Source organism: Triticum urartu, chromosome 7 (assembly GCF_003073215.2).
Source record: "Triticum urartu cultivar G1812 chromosome 7, Tu2.1, whole genome shotgun sequence".
Classification (NCBI taxonomy): Eukaryota; Viridiplantae; Streptophyta; class Magnoliopsida; order Poales; family Poaceae; genus Triticum; species Triticum urartu.
Genome location: NC_053028.1, coordinates 510,966,938 through 510,979,853, shown reverse-complemented (window position 1 = coordinate 510,979,853; position 12,916 = coordinate 510,966,938). Strand labels below are relative to the sequence as shown.

General features: G+C 48.3%; 1 protein-coding gene across 1 annotated transcript; it reads left to right on the top strand.

Moving 5' to 3' along the window:
* The first annotated feature begins 10,924 nt into the window (after positions 1 to 10,924).
* Positions 10,925 to 12,428, top strand: LOC125523188 (heat stress transcription factor C-2b-like). The gene is made up of 2 exons (XM_048688239.1): positions 10,925 to 11,279; positions 11,705 to 12,428. The coding sequence occupies exons 1-2, from the start codon at positions 11,061 to 11,063 to the stop codon at positions 12,284 to 12,286; spliced, it is 801 nt and encodes a 266-aa protein (XP_048544196.1). The 5' UTR covers positions 10,925 to 11,060; the 3' UTR covers positions 12,287 to 12,428.
* Positions 12,429 to 12,916: the final 488 nt, after the last annotated feature.

Genomic DNA, 12,916 nt, shown 5'->3' with positions numbered 1-12,916 from the left:
ACCAAATTCCACTTACCAAAGGCGTTTCACTCTCCGGCAACGGCGCCTGAAAAGAGTCTTGATGACCCACAAGTATAGGGGATCAATCGTAGTCCCTTCGATAAGTAAGAATGTCGAACCCAACGAGGAGCAGAAGCAAATGACAAGTGGTTTTCAGCAAGGTATTTTCTGTAAGGGCCATTTGCATTTCTGTCCCTAACTCGAACCACCTAATCAGATATACCCCTAATTCGAAAGCCTGCTCAAATTTGCCCCTCCGCCATTAGGTGCCCTTATAGAAATGCCCTTTTGCGCCGTTACCGTCCGGTCAAACAGCTTTGACCGTCCGGAAAAAAATAGCAAAAAAATCTAAAAAATCTAAAATTTTGTGAGATCGAAGATACTCATGTGCCCAAGGTGTGTGCAATTTTTCGTGCTATTTGGACATTCCAGGAGCTCGTGGCGAGGAAAAAAGTTAATCTGCACGCTTGTGAACAATAAATTTGAAATAAAATAGCAAAAAAAAATAAAAAAAAATATGAAATTTTTTGGCATCAAAGTGGCTTGGGTGCACAAGGTGCTTGCAAGTTTTTGTGATCAAATGACATGCGAGGAGCTCTAGCAAGAAAAAACAAAATAGTCATTTTTCCTGAGCCAAATTTTATTTTTTTTCTCCACAAGCCCCTCCAATGTCCAAACACAACAAAAATTTGCACGCAGCTTGCAGACCCGAGCCTCTTTGATGCCAAAAAATTTCATATTTTTTTTGAATTTTCTTACTATTTTTTTGAATTTACTGTTCACAGGCTTACATATTTATTGTTTTTCCTCTGACATGAGCTCTTGGAATGTACGAACAGCACGAAACTTTGCACGGACCTTGCGAACCTGAGTATTTTTGATCCCACAAATTTTCAGATTTTTTAGAATTTTTTGGCTATTTTTTTCAAGATGGTCAAAGCCCTTTGACCGGCTTTGACCTGCTTTGACTGGACGGTAACGGCACAGAAGGGTATTTCTGTAAGTGCACCTAACGGCGGAGGGGCAAATTTGAGCAGGCTTTGAAATTAGGGGTAAATCTGAGAGTGGGCACAAATTAGGGGCATAGATGTAAATGTCCCTTTCTGTAAGCATTGAAATAGTCGGTAACAGGTAGCTTTATAGCAAGATAATTTGTAACGGACAAGTAACAATAACGGTAAATAAAGTTCAGCAAGGTATCCCAATCCTTTTGTGGCAAAGGACATGCCAAAATGGTCTCTTATGATAAGCTAAGCGTTCTTGAGGACACAAGGGAATTTCATCTAGTCACTTTCATCATGTTGGTTTGATTTGCGTTCGCTACTTTGATAATTTAATATGTGGGTGGACCGGTTCCTGGGTGTTGTTCTTACTTGAAAAGGCTTCCCACATAGGATTAACCCCTCTCGCAAGCATCCACAACTACAAAGAAGAATTGAGATAAATCTAACCATAACATGAAACATATGGATCCAAATCAACCCCTTACGGAATAGCTTATAAACTAGGGTTTAATCTTCTGTCACTCGAGAAACACATCCTCTAATTACTACTCCACAATGCTTTCCCATAGGCCCAAAGATGGTGAAGTGTCATGTAATCGACGTTCACATAACACCACCAAGGGAACCACAACATACATATCATCAAAAGCTTCCTTTTAATTTTTTTTCTAGGTCAAATGGCATCATATAGCAGAAGATGGGCTTCAGAGGCCTGCTAGGGGCCCCACAAGCTCAGGGGGCGCACCCTGGAGGACGTCCCCATGCTTGTGGCTGCCTGGTGGACCATCTTCTGTTGATTTCTTTGCCAATATTTTTATATATTCCAAAATAATTCTTCATCAATTTTCAGGCCATTTGAAATAGTGCAGCATAAGTGCCTCTCATATAGCCCTTTCTGGTCCAGAATTTCAGCAAAATGCATAAGAATTGAATCATAAAGTGAAATAACGGTCCATAATACAATAAATGTTAATATAAAAACATGATGCAAAATGAACGTATCGGAGGGGTCACTACTAGGAAAAGGGCTATAGATAGGATTGACACTAATGGCGCACCAGGGAAGTAGTGCGCCACTACTATATACTAATGGCGCACCTGTTGGTGATGCGCCATTAGTGTGGAAGACACTAATGGCGCACCAGACAAAAGGTGCGCCACTAGTGATATTTTTTTTCATTTTTACATACATACTAATGGCGCATCCGACCGAAGTGCGCCATTACTAGTTCTAACTAGTAATGGCGCACCGGACAAGGAGTGCGCCAGTACTGAATTTTTTTTTTTTGCAAAACAACTAATGGCGCATCGTGTCAAAGTGCGCCATTACTAGTTTAAACTAGTAATGGCGCACTACTACGCGGTGCGCCATTAGTATATATATATTTTTCACTACTACACGACTATCTCGGTTACGGTTATCTCGCGGGGCAGGTAGTCCACGGATTTTCTGGATGCGTAAGGTGCATGGATGACACAACGTATCGCCAGCTAGATAGAGATCCTGGGTCTTCAAAAACCATGTTCATGGGACATCGACGTCCCCCTCGCCGCCGACGATCAACCGCACCCTCCCCCGCTCCACTGCCGCCGACGATCAACCGCACCCTCCCCCGCTCCACCGGCCGCCGCCGCCGACCCCCGGCCCGCACCCTCCCCCACTCCACCGTCACCGATGACCCACCGCACCCTCCACTCCACCTTTTTCATATTCATAAATATTTTCAAATAACAAATTTGAACATATTGTTAAAAAAATTATTACTGTTTTTATAAAAAAATATTACTATTATGATTTAAACAAGTTTGATCATATTTAAACACAAATAAATATCAAACAGCATTTTAAATGCACTACTACACGACTATCTCGGTTATGGTTATCTCGCGGGGCAGGTAGTCCACGGATTTTCTGGATGTGTAAGGTGCATGGATGACACAACGTATCGCCAGCTAGATAGAGATCCCGGGTCTTCGAAAACTGTGTTCATGGGACATCGACGTCCCCCTCGCCGTCGACGATCAACCGCACCCCCCCCCCGCTCCACCGCCGTCGGCGATCAACCGCACCCTCCCCCGCTCCACCGGCCCCCGCCGCCGACCCCCGGCCCGCACCCTCCCCCACTCCACCGTCGCCGATGACCCACCGCACCCTCCACTCCACCTTTTTCATATTCATAAATATTTTCAAATAACAAATTTGAACATATTTTAAAAAAAAATTATTACTGTTTTTATAAAAAATATTACTGTTATGATTTAAACAAGTTTGAACATATTTAAACACAAATAAATATCAAACCACATTTTAAATGCATAAAAATAAAAATTGGGGAGCCTGGGAATCGAACCCAGGACCTCCGGTGTGTGTGCTGCGTGCTAACCAATCGGGCTAGTGGGTGGGTTCTGATGTAGATTGGGTTAGGTGGAATATAACCTGAGGGCTCGAACTGTAATAAAAAAACATTCTAATGGCGCACCGCTGCTGGGTGCGCCATCAGTAAGCTTCCCCCACTCCACCTATTCCCGTCCCTCCCTTCCTCCCCACTCGACCTAATTTTCCCCCTCCGCCCCAACCGTACGCCGTCGCCGCGCCTGCACGTCCCCTCCGTCCCCTGCCACCGCCGCCCCGACCCCCGCCCCCGCACCCCCACGCCCCCACCAGTGCAGCTCCCCCGCGCCGCCGCCCCCACGCCCCCGCGCCCCCCACCGCTGCAGCTCCCCCGCGTCGCCGCCCCCACGCCCCCACCACTGTAGCTCTCCCGCGCCCCGAGCCGGAGGAGGAGGACTAGGAGGAGGACGACGAGGAGGAGGAGACGGCGACCGCCAGCTCAGCCAGGCCACGCGACGCCGCCGTCCGCGCGCTGCTCTGCCCTACCTCAGCTCAGCCAGGCCGGCGCCGTGTACTCCCTCGACTGCAGGTGAGCCCCTCCCCTCCACTTCCTTCTTCTTCTTCTTCCTCTTGCCCTCAACCTCTACTCTGAGTCTCGGCCGCTATGCAGGGCCCGTCCATCTCCGGCAAGCTCACCACACCGCGCGAGCTCAACGACCGTTGTGCAGGGCACCACCACGCAGGTGACAGTTAGGTACAGTTACAGAAAATGGCTTGTAAATAGGGTTAGGGTTTGGGAGTGGAGACCATGGCCATGGCTTGTAAATTGTTGTTGATTCTCAAGTAAATTTTTTTGTTAGGTACAGTTAGGTACAGTTACAGAAAAATTCACACGGAAAGGTTGTGTCATGCATCACAGGATTTGTAGGAGTTCTTGGAGCCACAAAATTAACTTTAGAACCCAGAGAGGCCTCAGACCAGCATCATAGGCAATAAGATCCGGCAACATCTGTTCTTATTAGTTTAATAGAAGAGAGAGGGATGGAAAAATAGACAAGAAAGCAGAATATAGCCAAGACAAGTAGCATCTATTCTTAAGCAGAGTATAAGGATAGCATAGAAGAAATAGACAGGGTAGCACCCAACTGAACATCTGCTTCTGCAGAACACTGCACTCCACTTACACATGGTATTTTTCTGCAAATAGGACACCACACCCACAAGCACTTGGGATAGTATCATTAGCAGTGCTGCTGTAAGTATATATAACAGCAGTAACCTGTAACAAGAAGTATAAGTAGCTATTACCCAAAGGTCAGCCAGACCAATGGGAATAGACAGAATGAAGTAACCAACTCCAGGAACTAGAGTAGCATATTCAGTTAACTGAATCCAAACACCCTTTTTATCCTTCAGTTTATGCTGTACTATAGTCAAGAGGATCTGATTGTCTGTAGTTCTCATCTCACAGCCATTCTGAAGCACTCGAACCGTAATGTCTTGAAATATCCCACCACAATTTGTTTAAAAAAATGTTTGTTTGCACCTCATCTACTGCTTGCTTCATATTAAGCCTGAACCATCACACCTGCTTAGCATATGATGGGGTCCAAAATCTGTATAACAGTTTATTTTTTTTGCATGGAAAGGTTCACCCAAATTGCCATTAAGAGAAACCAGAGCTCGCTATAAAGTCTAGAATACTAATATTTATAACTATGTGCTTTCTTTTCTATATTTTCTGACAGGTGGCACATATGTTTCTGATGCCATATTTGTTGGTTTTTTCTGGAGGGTGATGATGTCATGTCTCTGCCGTAGATTAAAATAAATGGAAGTTTAAAAATATGAGAGAAGTTGTCTTGACTAATTACATGTTTATGTAAAAAAGAATAGCAGGGATATTTTACAACTCATGTGTGTGTAGTTGCTTGTTTTTACTGTAGTTGTGGCTGCTTTCTTCTTGTATCATAAAAATATCCCTGCTGCTGTATTTGTGATGATGTTGTACTTATGATGATGCTACTTGTGATCTTCTGAAATGACCCATTGGCGACTTCATTACGCGGGGATAATGATTTTGCAGGTACCCCGAGAGGCCCTTGAGTTTTCCGGAATATCGATTAACTTCCGTTCCGGCAAATTTGGGTACTCCATATGTCCTATTTTCAGCAAAGGTCATGCTGAAATTTTCCGTGAATTTTAGCATGACTTTGCTAAAAATAGGACATATGGGGTAATGCCTATTATCATGCATGTTTTATGATCTGTTGTAAGGGTACTAATTGGTCTCTTCTGCTGCTTATCAGAGATGGCGGAAAGCAGCCACCGCCGCTCTACGACACCGCAGTACGAGTTGGATGCTTCTGAGTTCTTCACTATCATACTTGGGACTTCAGTATCATCCATGACGCAGGTATATAAAACGAGAGATCTCCCCTTCACCCATCTCATTATGATATCTGTTGTTTGCTACATCACTCATTGTCCCAAACTGCAGAGGATGCCTGACAGTTTTATGAACATGCTGATGGGTGAAGATCCGCCAAATAATGTGAAGCTGCGACAGGCCGGCAGCGGGTTTCGCAGGAAGTGGGATGTGGAGTTGGTGATCAAGGAGGACCACATGTACTTGTCTCGTGGGTGGGAGAAGTTCTACCGTGCCTACGACCTGCGGCTGGGGTACTCCTTCTCTTCAGGTACGACGACGACGCCACCATGCTCATCGTGAAGGTGTTCAACGCCACTATGTGTCGCATGCGCTACGCTGACGATGATGATGCCGGTACGTTCTGCCTCTTCTTATTCCTCTACATTTGGCTTTGTCTCACATCGATTGTTAACGGTCATTGTTGCATTTGGACAGGTAATGGGAGCAGCAGCAGCGACACTGGCTACAGCCAAAGTAGCAGCGACTATGGCTGTAGCGAAAGCAGCAGCGATTTTGGCAGCAGCATAGACAACAAGAAGGATGATCCGGACTGGAGTGCGGGAGAAGAGGAGCAGAGTGGGGATGAGGAGCTGCAGGATGACGATGGGCATCAGGCTGAGGATGACCTAGCGCTGGTGGTGGCTGACCAAGGGCAAGAGATGGTGGTGGCTGACCATGGGCAAGAGATGGTGGTGGCTGACCATGGGCAAGAGATGGAGGTGGCTGAGGATGACCTAGCGATGGTCGTGCCTGAAGGTGGCCTCGCGATGGTGGTGGTGCCTGACAATGACCACGCACCGGTGGTGGCGCCGGCGATCCCACAGCTGGGCGACATGACCACGCCAATTGAGGTAGAAGACTACATCCCACTACCTCCACCGCCTCGCCGCTCTTGGTGCATCAGGCTGAGGAAGGAGAAGGAGAAGAACAATGCATGAGAACTGAACTTTGTCAGGTATGTCAGATCTCCAAAATGATATATATATATATATACTTAGTTACCTATGTTATCTCTAATATGCTTAGTTTCCTATAGGTTAGCTTCATTTTACCTAAGTTGGCTCTAATATGCTAACTTAGAGCTTATATGCTTAGTTTCCTATAGGTTAGCTCCAAAATAACTTATGTTAGCACAAAATGATCAAGTTTACATAATAAGCTTATAGTCTTTTTCTTATTCTTCTTCTTTTCCAAAATGACATAGGTTAGCTTCATTTTACCTAAGTTGGCTCTAATATACTAACTTAGAGCTTATATGCTTAGTTTCCTATAGGTTAGCTCCAAAATAACTTATGTTAGCACAAAATGATCAAGTTTACATAATAAGCTTATAGTCTTTTTCTTATTCTTCTTCTTTTCCAAAATGACATAGGTTAGCTTCATTTTACCTAAGTTGGCTCTAATATACTAACTTAGAGCTTATATGCTTAGTTTCCTATAGGTTAGCTCCAAAATAACTTATGTTAGCACAAAATGATCAAGTTTACATAATAAGCTTATAGTCTTTTTCTTATTCTTCTTCTTTTCCAAAATGACATAGGTTAGCTTCATTTTACCTAAGTTGGCTCTAATATACTAACTTAGAGCTTATATGCTTAGTTTCCTATAGGTTAGCTCCAAAATAACTTATGTTAGCACAAAATGATCAAGTTTACATAATAAGCTTATAGTCTTCTTCTTATTCTTCTTCTTTTCCAAAATTCTTCTTATTCTTCTTCTAGTGTTCTTCTTCTTCTAGTATTCTTCTAGTCTTCTTCCTTTTCTTCTTCTAACTTCTTGTTTATCATTTTGCAGATTTGATTTAATTCACGGAAGCTTGCATGGATGGAGTGCTTCTTTTCCATTTGTGTTTTTATTTTGTATCAATGTGAAACTTTTGTGAATTGATGGATAACGGTGTTGGATGAATAATGTGAAACTTTTGTAATATGTAACGATGGAACTATGTGTTGGCTATGTATGTATATATGATGGAACTTGTGTGTTGGCTATGTATGTACATATGATGGAACTTGTGTGTTGGCTATAATTGTTATATGGATGCTTGCTGTATATATATGTGTTGGATATTTCATAGGTGAAATAGTGACCTGAGATTAAGAAAATAAAATTAGAAAAAATTGTTACTAATAGCGCACTACCATGTGGTGCGCCATTAGTATAGCAGACACTAGTGGCGCACCATGGGCAAAACTAATGGCGCACTGCCTGGTGCGCCATTAGCATACCAGATACTAATGGCGCACCAGTGATGCGCCATTAGTAAAAAATTCTAGTGGCGTGATACGGTGCGCCATTAGTAGGAAAAACTGGTGCGCCATTAGTAGGCCTTTTCCTAGTAGTGGGTGGGAAGAGGAGGCGGCCGCATGGGGTCGATCCGCTGGCCACGCGCTGCGGATGAGCAACAACGGCTGGTGGTTGGATCTAGCCATAGGAGTCAGGATGTAAGTGGCGACGGGTCCCACTAGTCCCACATATGCCACCCGCAAAAAACAGTCTAAATGGCGTTCGTGAAGATCCAGTAAAAATTAGTGGCGCAAGTGGACAGACCAACTAAGCCCACGAGTGCTAGCGGCGCGTTCGCCTCCGTCCCCGAACACCCAACGCTGCCATGCCCTAGAGCGGACGCCTTCGCCACCGCCATGTCCAAACGCAACCCCCTTCCCCCTTCCAATCCTCTCCGTTGTCCATGGTGCTGCCGTCGCCACTGAGTCTCTCAAATGGGCCGCCGTCCAAGGGAAGCGCCGGGGACTGAGCCGAGCAGTGTGGGGGCGCCTCCTCTATTCTCTCCCCAACCCCGCCGTTCAGCCCCTCCACCGCCGCCGCTGTCCAAGGGAATCGCCAGGGAGGCAGGGACCGAGTTGATCCTTGCGGCGATGCCTCTTCTGCTATCTCCCTAATCCTGCCGATGCTCTCTTCAACCCCTGCTCCTCCGCCTCCTCTTCTCCAAACAGGTAAGCAAAATACATGTTCGTGCGTGCGTCGTCGTGCCTGTTCCCCGTGTCTGTGTTGAGTGACAAGAGAAGATGGTGAGAAGGACTAATTAGGCCTGTACTGAATGATCGGATTAGGCTTGTACTAATGCCATTGTATCACTGTATCAGTTTGCTTCTTAGTAAATACTATATGGTACTATGTGGACACCACATACGCCACACAAATAATAATTGGACTATGACATAGTCCCGCATAAGAACCGGTGATCAGAGTGGACAAGTCCCACAATGTTCAGCGAGCTGTCCATTTACATCCTGACATAGGAGGAGGCGCACAGTGGTGAATTTGGGCGGTCGGGCATTGGAGAGGTGCGATTTACTCGGTAGCTGAGCGGGCGAGTATTTTTACTCCTCGACGGCCGCGGGGAGTAAACTTTTTACTCCCTTGTACGGTTTGGGAGTTCGGCTATCTCCCGGTCAGAGGAGTAAACCGAAATTTTAACTCCTTTGACTCAGTTTTAGGGATTGTCTAGAGATGCTCTAAAGATGGAAAATAGTGGTAACAAAAACATATGGGTATATGCACGCGCACGTAGCCACACTTCCTCCTCTAGAAAAAGCTAGGGTTCCTCTGTCTCCTACGGGCGCCACCGTCGGTTCGCCATGTCTTCGGCGGCCCTAGGGTCATGGGGGCACAGTGGATCGCAACAAAGACCAGCGGGACACTTTGTTTTCAGATGTTTTTTTGAATTTTGTTATGGTTTGTGTCCTGTTTAGAAAGGCGAAACGTCGGAGGCTCCCTGAAGATGAAATAAAGTTCTCCCCGCCTAGCCCCTGTCCTGATGATGCGTCTAGCATAGTCGGTGGGCGTGCAGAGGTGTCTCTCTGATGGATCTGTCTTTTGTGGATTTGCTCCGATCTGACTGTTGTTTGTCTATGTTCGTATGTTTTTAGGTTGGATCCTTCTGATCTACGCTATTTTTCATCTGTGCGGTTGCTGTTCTGGTGCGATGGTCCTTAGCGCGGCGACTTCCCAGCTGTCAACTACAAGTTTTGTTCGGCTCTGGTGAGGGAGGGGCAATGATGACAGCACGCATTCGGCTTGTTTCAATGCTCGTAGTCGTCGTTAGGTGGTCTATGGATCTGAATGCAATATACGTTGAATAGATTGAATTTTTTTTAAAAAAAATATCGGTCAAAAATTGTTTCTGCGTTGTGGGCACAAGGTTACGGATACGAATGCAGCATGGAATACAGTATTGCTGTCTGCCGCTTTATCGGCAGGGTCGTGGTCATGGCCGCAGGGATAAGATCACGTAATCTACTCCCAGTCCCACTCCTTGCTAACCTGATCGGGACGCTCGCAGAGGAGGAGGAAACAAATGTGTGGTGCGCAACCGCCGTGGAGGTCGCACGAGTCCTAAAGCCCACGCGTCGAGCGGTCGGACGGGGCGGAATGCGTGGCTGGCGATCTCGGTGGAAGTCGCGACAGCGTTGCCCTCGTCGCTGTGCAGCAACCAGCAAGGGCATGGGCGCCTGCACGGGTGGGCCTAATTAGGAGAGGGCCATCGCCATCTTTCTTATTGGCAGCATACCAAATTTCCGTTTGCGTCCTACTCGCATCCAGATCCAGCACACTGAATTTCGACGAGTCTGGCCATGGTGAAACTGTAGTCTTGCCAAAACGACAGGGAACCCATCCCATAGCTGCAAGCACAAGCAGCACTCCTCCCTTTTTGCTGTGCGGGGAACTCAACCAATCTCTTCGGTTGCGCAAAAAGAAAATGAAAAAGTGACCAGAAATCCAGGGCGCCTTCCGGCTCTCCCTCGAAAAAACAATCCGGGAAGATGCTCCGTCGACCTGACTGCGAATCCCCCGTTTTTTCACCTTTCCGAGTTTTCTATGCCAAAGGCGATATGATATGGCACCAATCAGCACGGGCTTCACCGGACGCGGCCCCTCCCCCCTCGGCATAGCATAGCAGGTGTCCTCTCGCGTCCGCGGTGGCGACAACGACCCAGGCGCTGTGGCCGCGAGCGCTTTTTCCCCACCCGGCCGGGCCCAGAATGCGGTGGCACGCTGGGTACGTGCGTGACCACCGGCGGAAACCTCCCGAGCCCGTGGATGCACGCACCTGTCGCCACCTCCTCGCCGTCGCTTTCCCCCGCACCCACCACGGGCGCGGCAGGCTTATAAAACTAGCCCGCCACTTTCACAGACCGGCAGATCCTGCCTTCCTTGGCGACGTCCCCCTTTACCTTTTTCTGTAGCACCTTTGATCTTTATGCCCTCCTCCCGTTACTTTATCAAGAAATCTCGGGACAAATCTTGAGAAACTTTAGTTAGAGACAGACCGATGGCGGCGGCGGCGGCGAGCGTCGGAGGCGGGGCGGCGCCGTTCGTGTGGAAGACGTACCGGATGGTGGAGGACCCCGGGACGGACGGGGTCATCGGGTGGGGGAAGGGCAACAACAGCTTCGTCGTCGCCGACCCCTTCGTCTTCTCGCAGACCATGCTGCCCGCGCACTTCAAGCACAACAACTTCTCCAGCTTCGTCCGCCAGCTCAACACCTATGTCAGTCCGTTGATTCCTATATATACTAGTACTCCATTTGTGCTGTCCATTTCCGTGTTGCTAGGCCGCCTGCGCTCCTGTTTATCTTGATTCAGAGAGAAAGAGAGTGAGATTTCTGTACAAAGTTCTTGTGTGCGTGCGTGTGCGTACAACTGTGTACGCGAGACATTTTCTGGGAGTACATAGTTCGTCTTTACTGTGTGTGGTTGGGGTGTCGATTTATGGACGTATGGAGACCACGTGGCGTGATAAGTTACGCTCTGAATATTTTGCGGTATGTGTTCGTGGTTTCAAGGACAAGAACGTGGCACGTTTTGGGGGCTGGCCAGAGGCGAACAGCGAGGATTTAGTTTCACAAAGTGCAGACAGCCAGCGTCCTTGCACTAGATTCTGTCCTGATCAAATTGTTTTCCGCTTCGCCTCAGGGCTTCCGCAAGGTGGATCCGGACCGGTGGGAGTTCGCCCACGGCTCCTTCCTCCGGGGCCAGACGCACCTCCTGCGCAACATCGTCCGCCGTGGCACCGCCGTCGGCGGCGGCGGCGGCGGCAAGCGCAAGGACGCGGTGGCGGCCGGCCTCACCGACGACGACATGACGATGGTCGCCACGGAGGTGGTGAGGCTGAAGAAGGAGCAGAACACCATCGACGACAGGGTGGCCGCCATGTGGCGCCGCGTGCAGGAGACCGAGCGGAAGCCCAAGCAGATGCTCGCGTTCCTCCTCACGGTCGTCGGCGACCGCGACACGCTGCAGCGCCTGGTCGGCAACAGCGGCAACGCGGCCGGCGGCGAGCAAGGGCCCGTGGAGGGCGGTGAGAAGAGGGCGAGGATGCTGCTTGACGGCGACTTCGGCAACGTGTCCGCGTTTGGGCCGGACGCCGTCGACTTCGCGGGGTTCTACACCGACGACGCATTCGCCAGTGTGCCGGTGCCGGTGGAGGCGGCCGCCGGGCCGGGCGGAGGTGGTGCCGGCTGCACGTTCGCTTTTGGAGTGGACAGTGGGTACTGAGTACTGACGTCCCACCGAAATGTCCTGCCCGCGTGTGCTAATTGCTTGCTTGGTTTTAGCCGAATTGCGTGACTGCAATTTTGACCGCTGATGTTCCAAATTTGCCTTGTGCCAGGGATGAGACAATATGCAATTTTATTCATGCACGGGGTGTATCAGTCCGTTTTCACGGTGCCTCCGCTGAGCAGCTACGGTCGACGATAATGGCGCAATTTCGTGTGATTTGCAAGTCAACCAAAAAAAACCTCTTCTTTTTTGAGAAACGTTAGCACTTTATTAATCAAGCGACATAAATACAAAGAGTCAGGGATACAGTCCGGAGCAGAAGGAAAAGATCACTAGAGTTCATACAACACTTAGAGCAACTCTAATGGGAGGACCCATTTTGTCCGTTTGGGTCATCCGGACAGAAAACTTGGCCCAACGGGACGACCCAAACGGACGTCCGTGTCCGCCTGTTGTCTGTCCCCGACCCAAACCTGATTCAAATCTGGGAACAAATGGGTACAAAGCGGACGGAAGCGGACGCTCTCGTCCACCGCTGTCGCCCGCTCGTGTCCGCCCCTGGTCCCATATGTCAGCGACTGCAACGCCCGCAGCGAGGCCACCGGTGTTGGTCTCCACTGCGCG

Bases quoted from the DNA above. Each gene is read 5' to 3' on its own strand.
- LOC125523188 (XM_048688239.1), top strand. From the start codon at position 11,061: ATGGCGGCGGCGGCGGCGAGCGTCGGAGGCGGGGCGGCGCCGTTCGTG. The intron at 11,280-11,704 runs GTCAGTCCGTTG...GCTTCGCCTCAG, and splicing joins TCCGCCAGCTCAACACCTAT to GGCTTCCGCAAGGTGGATCC.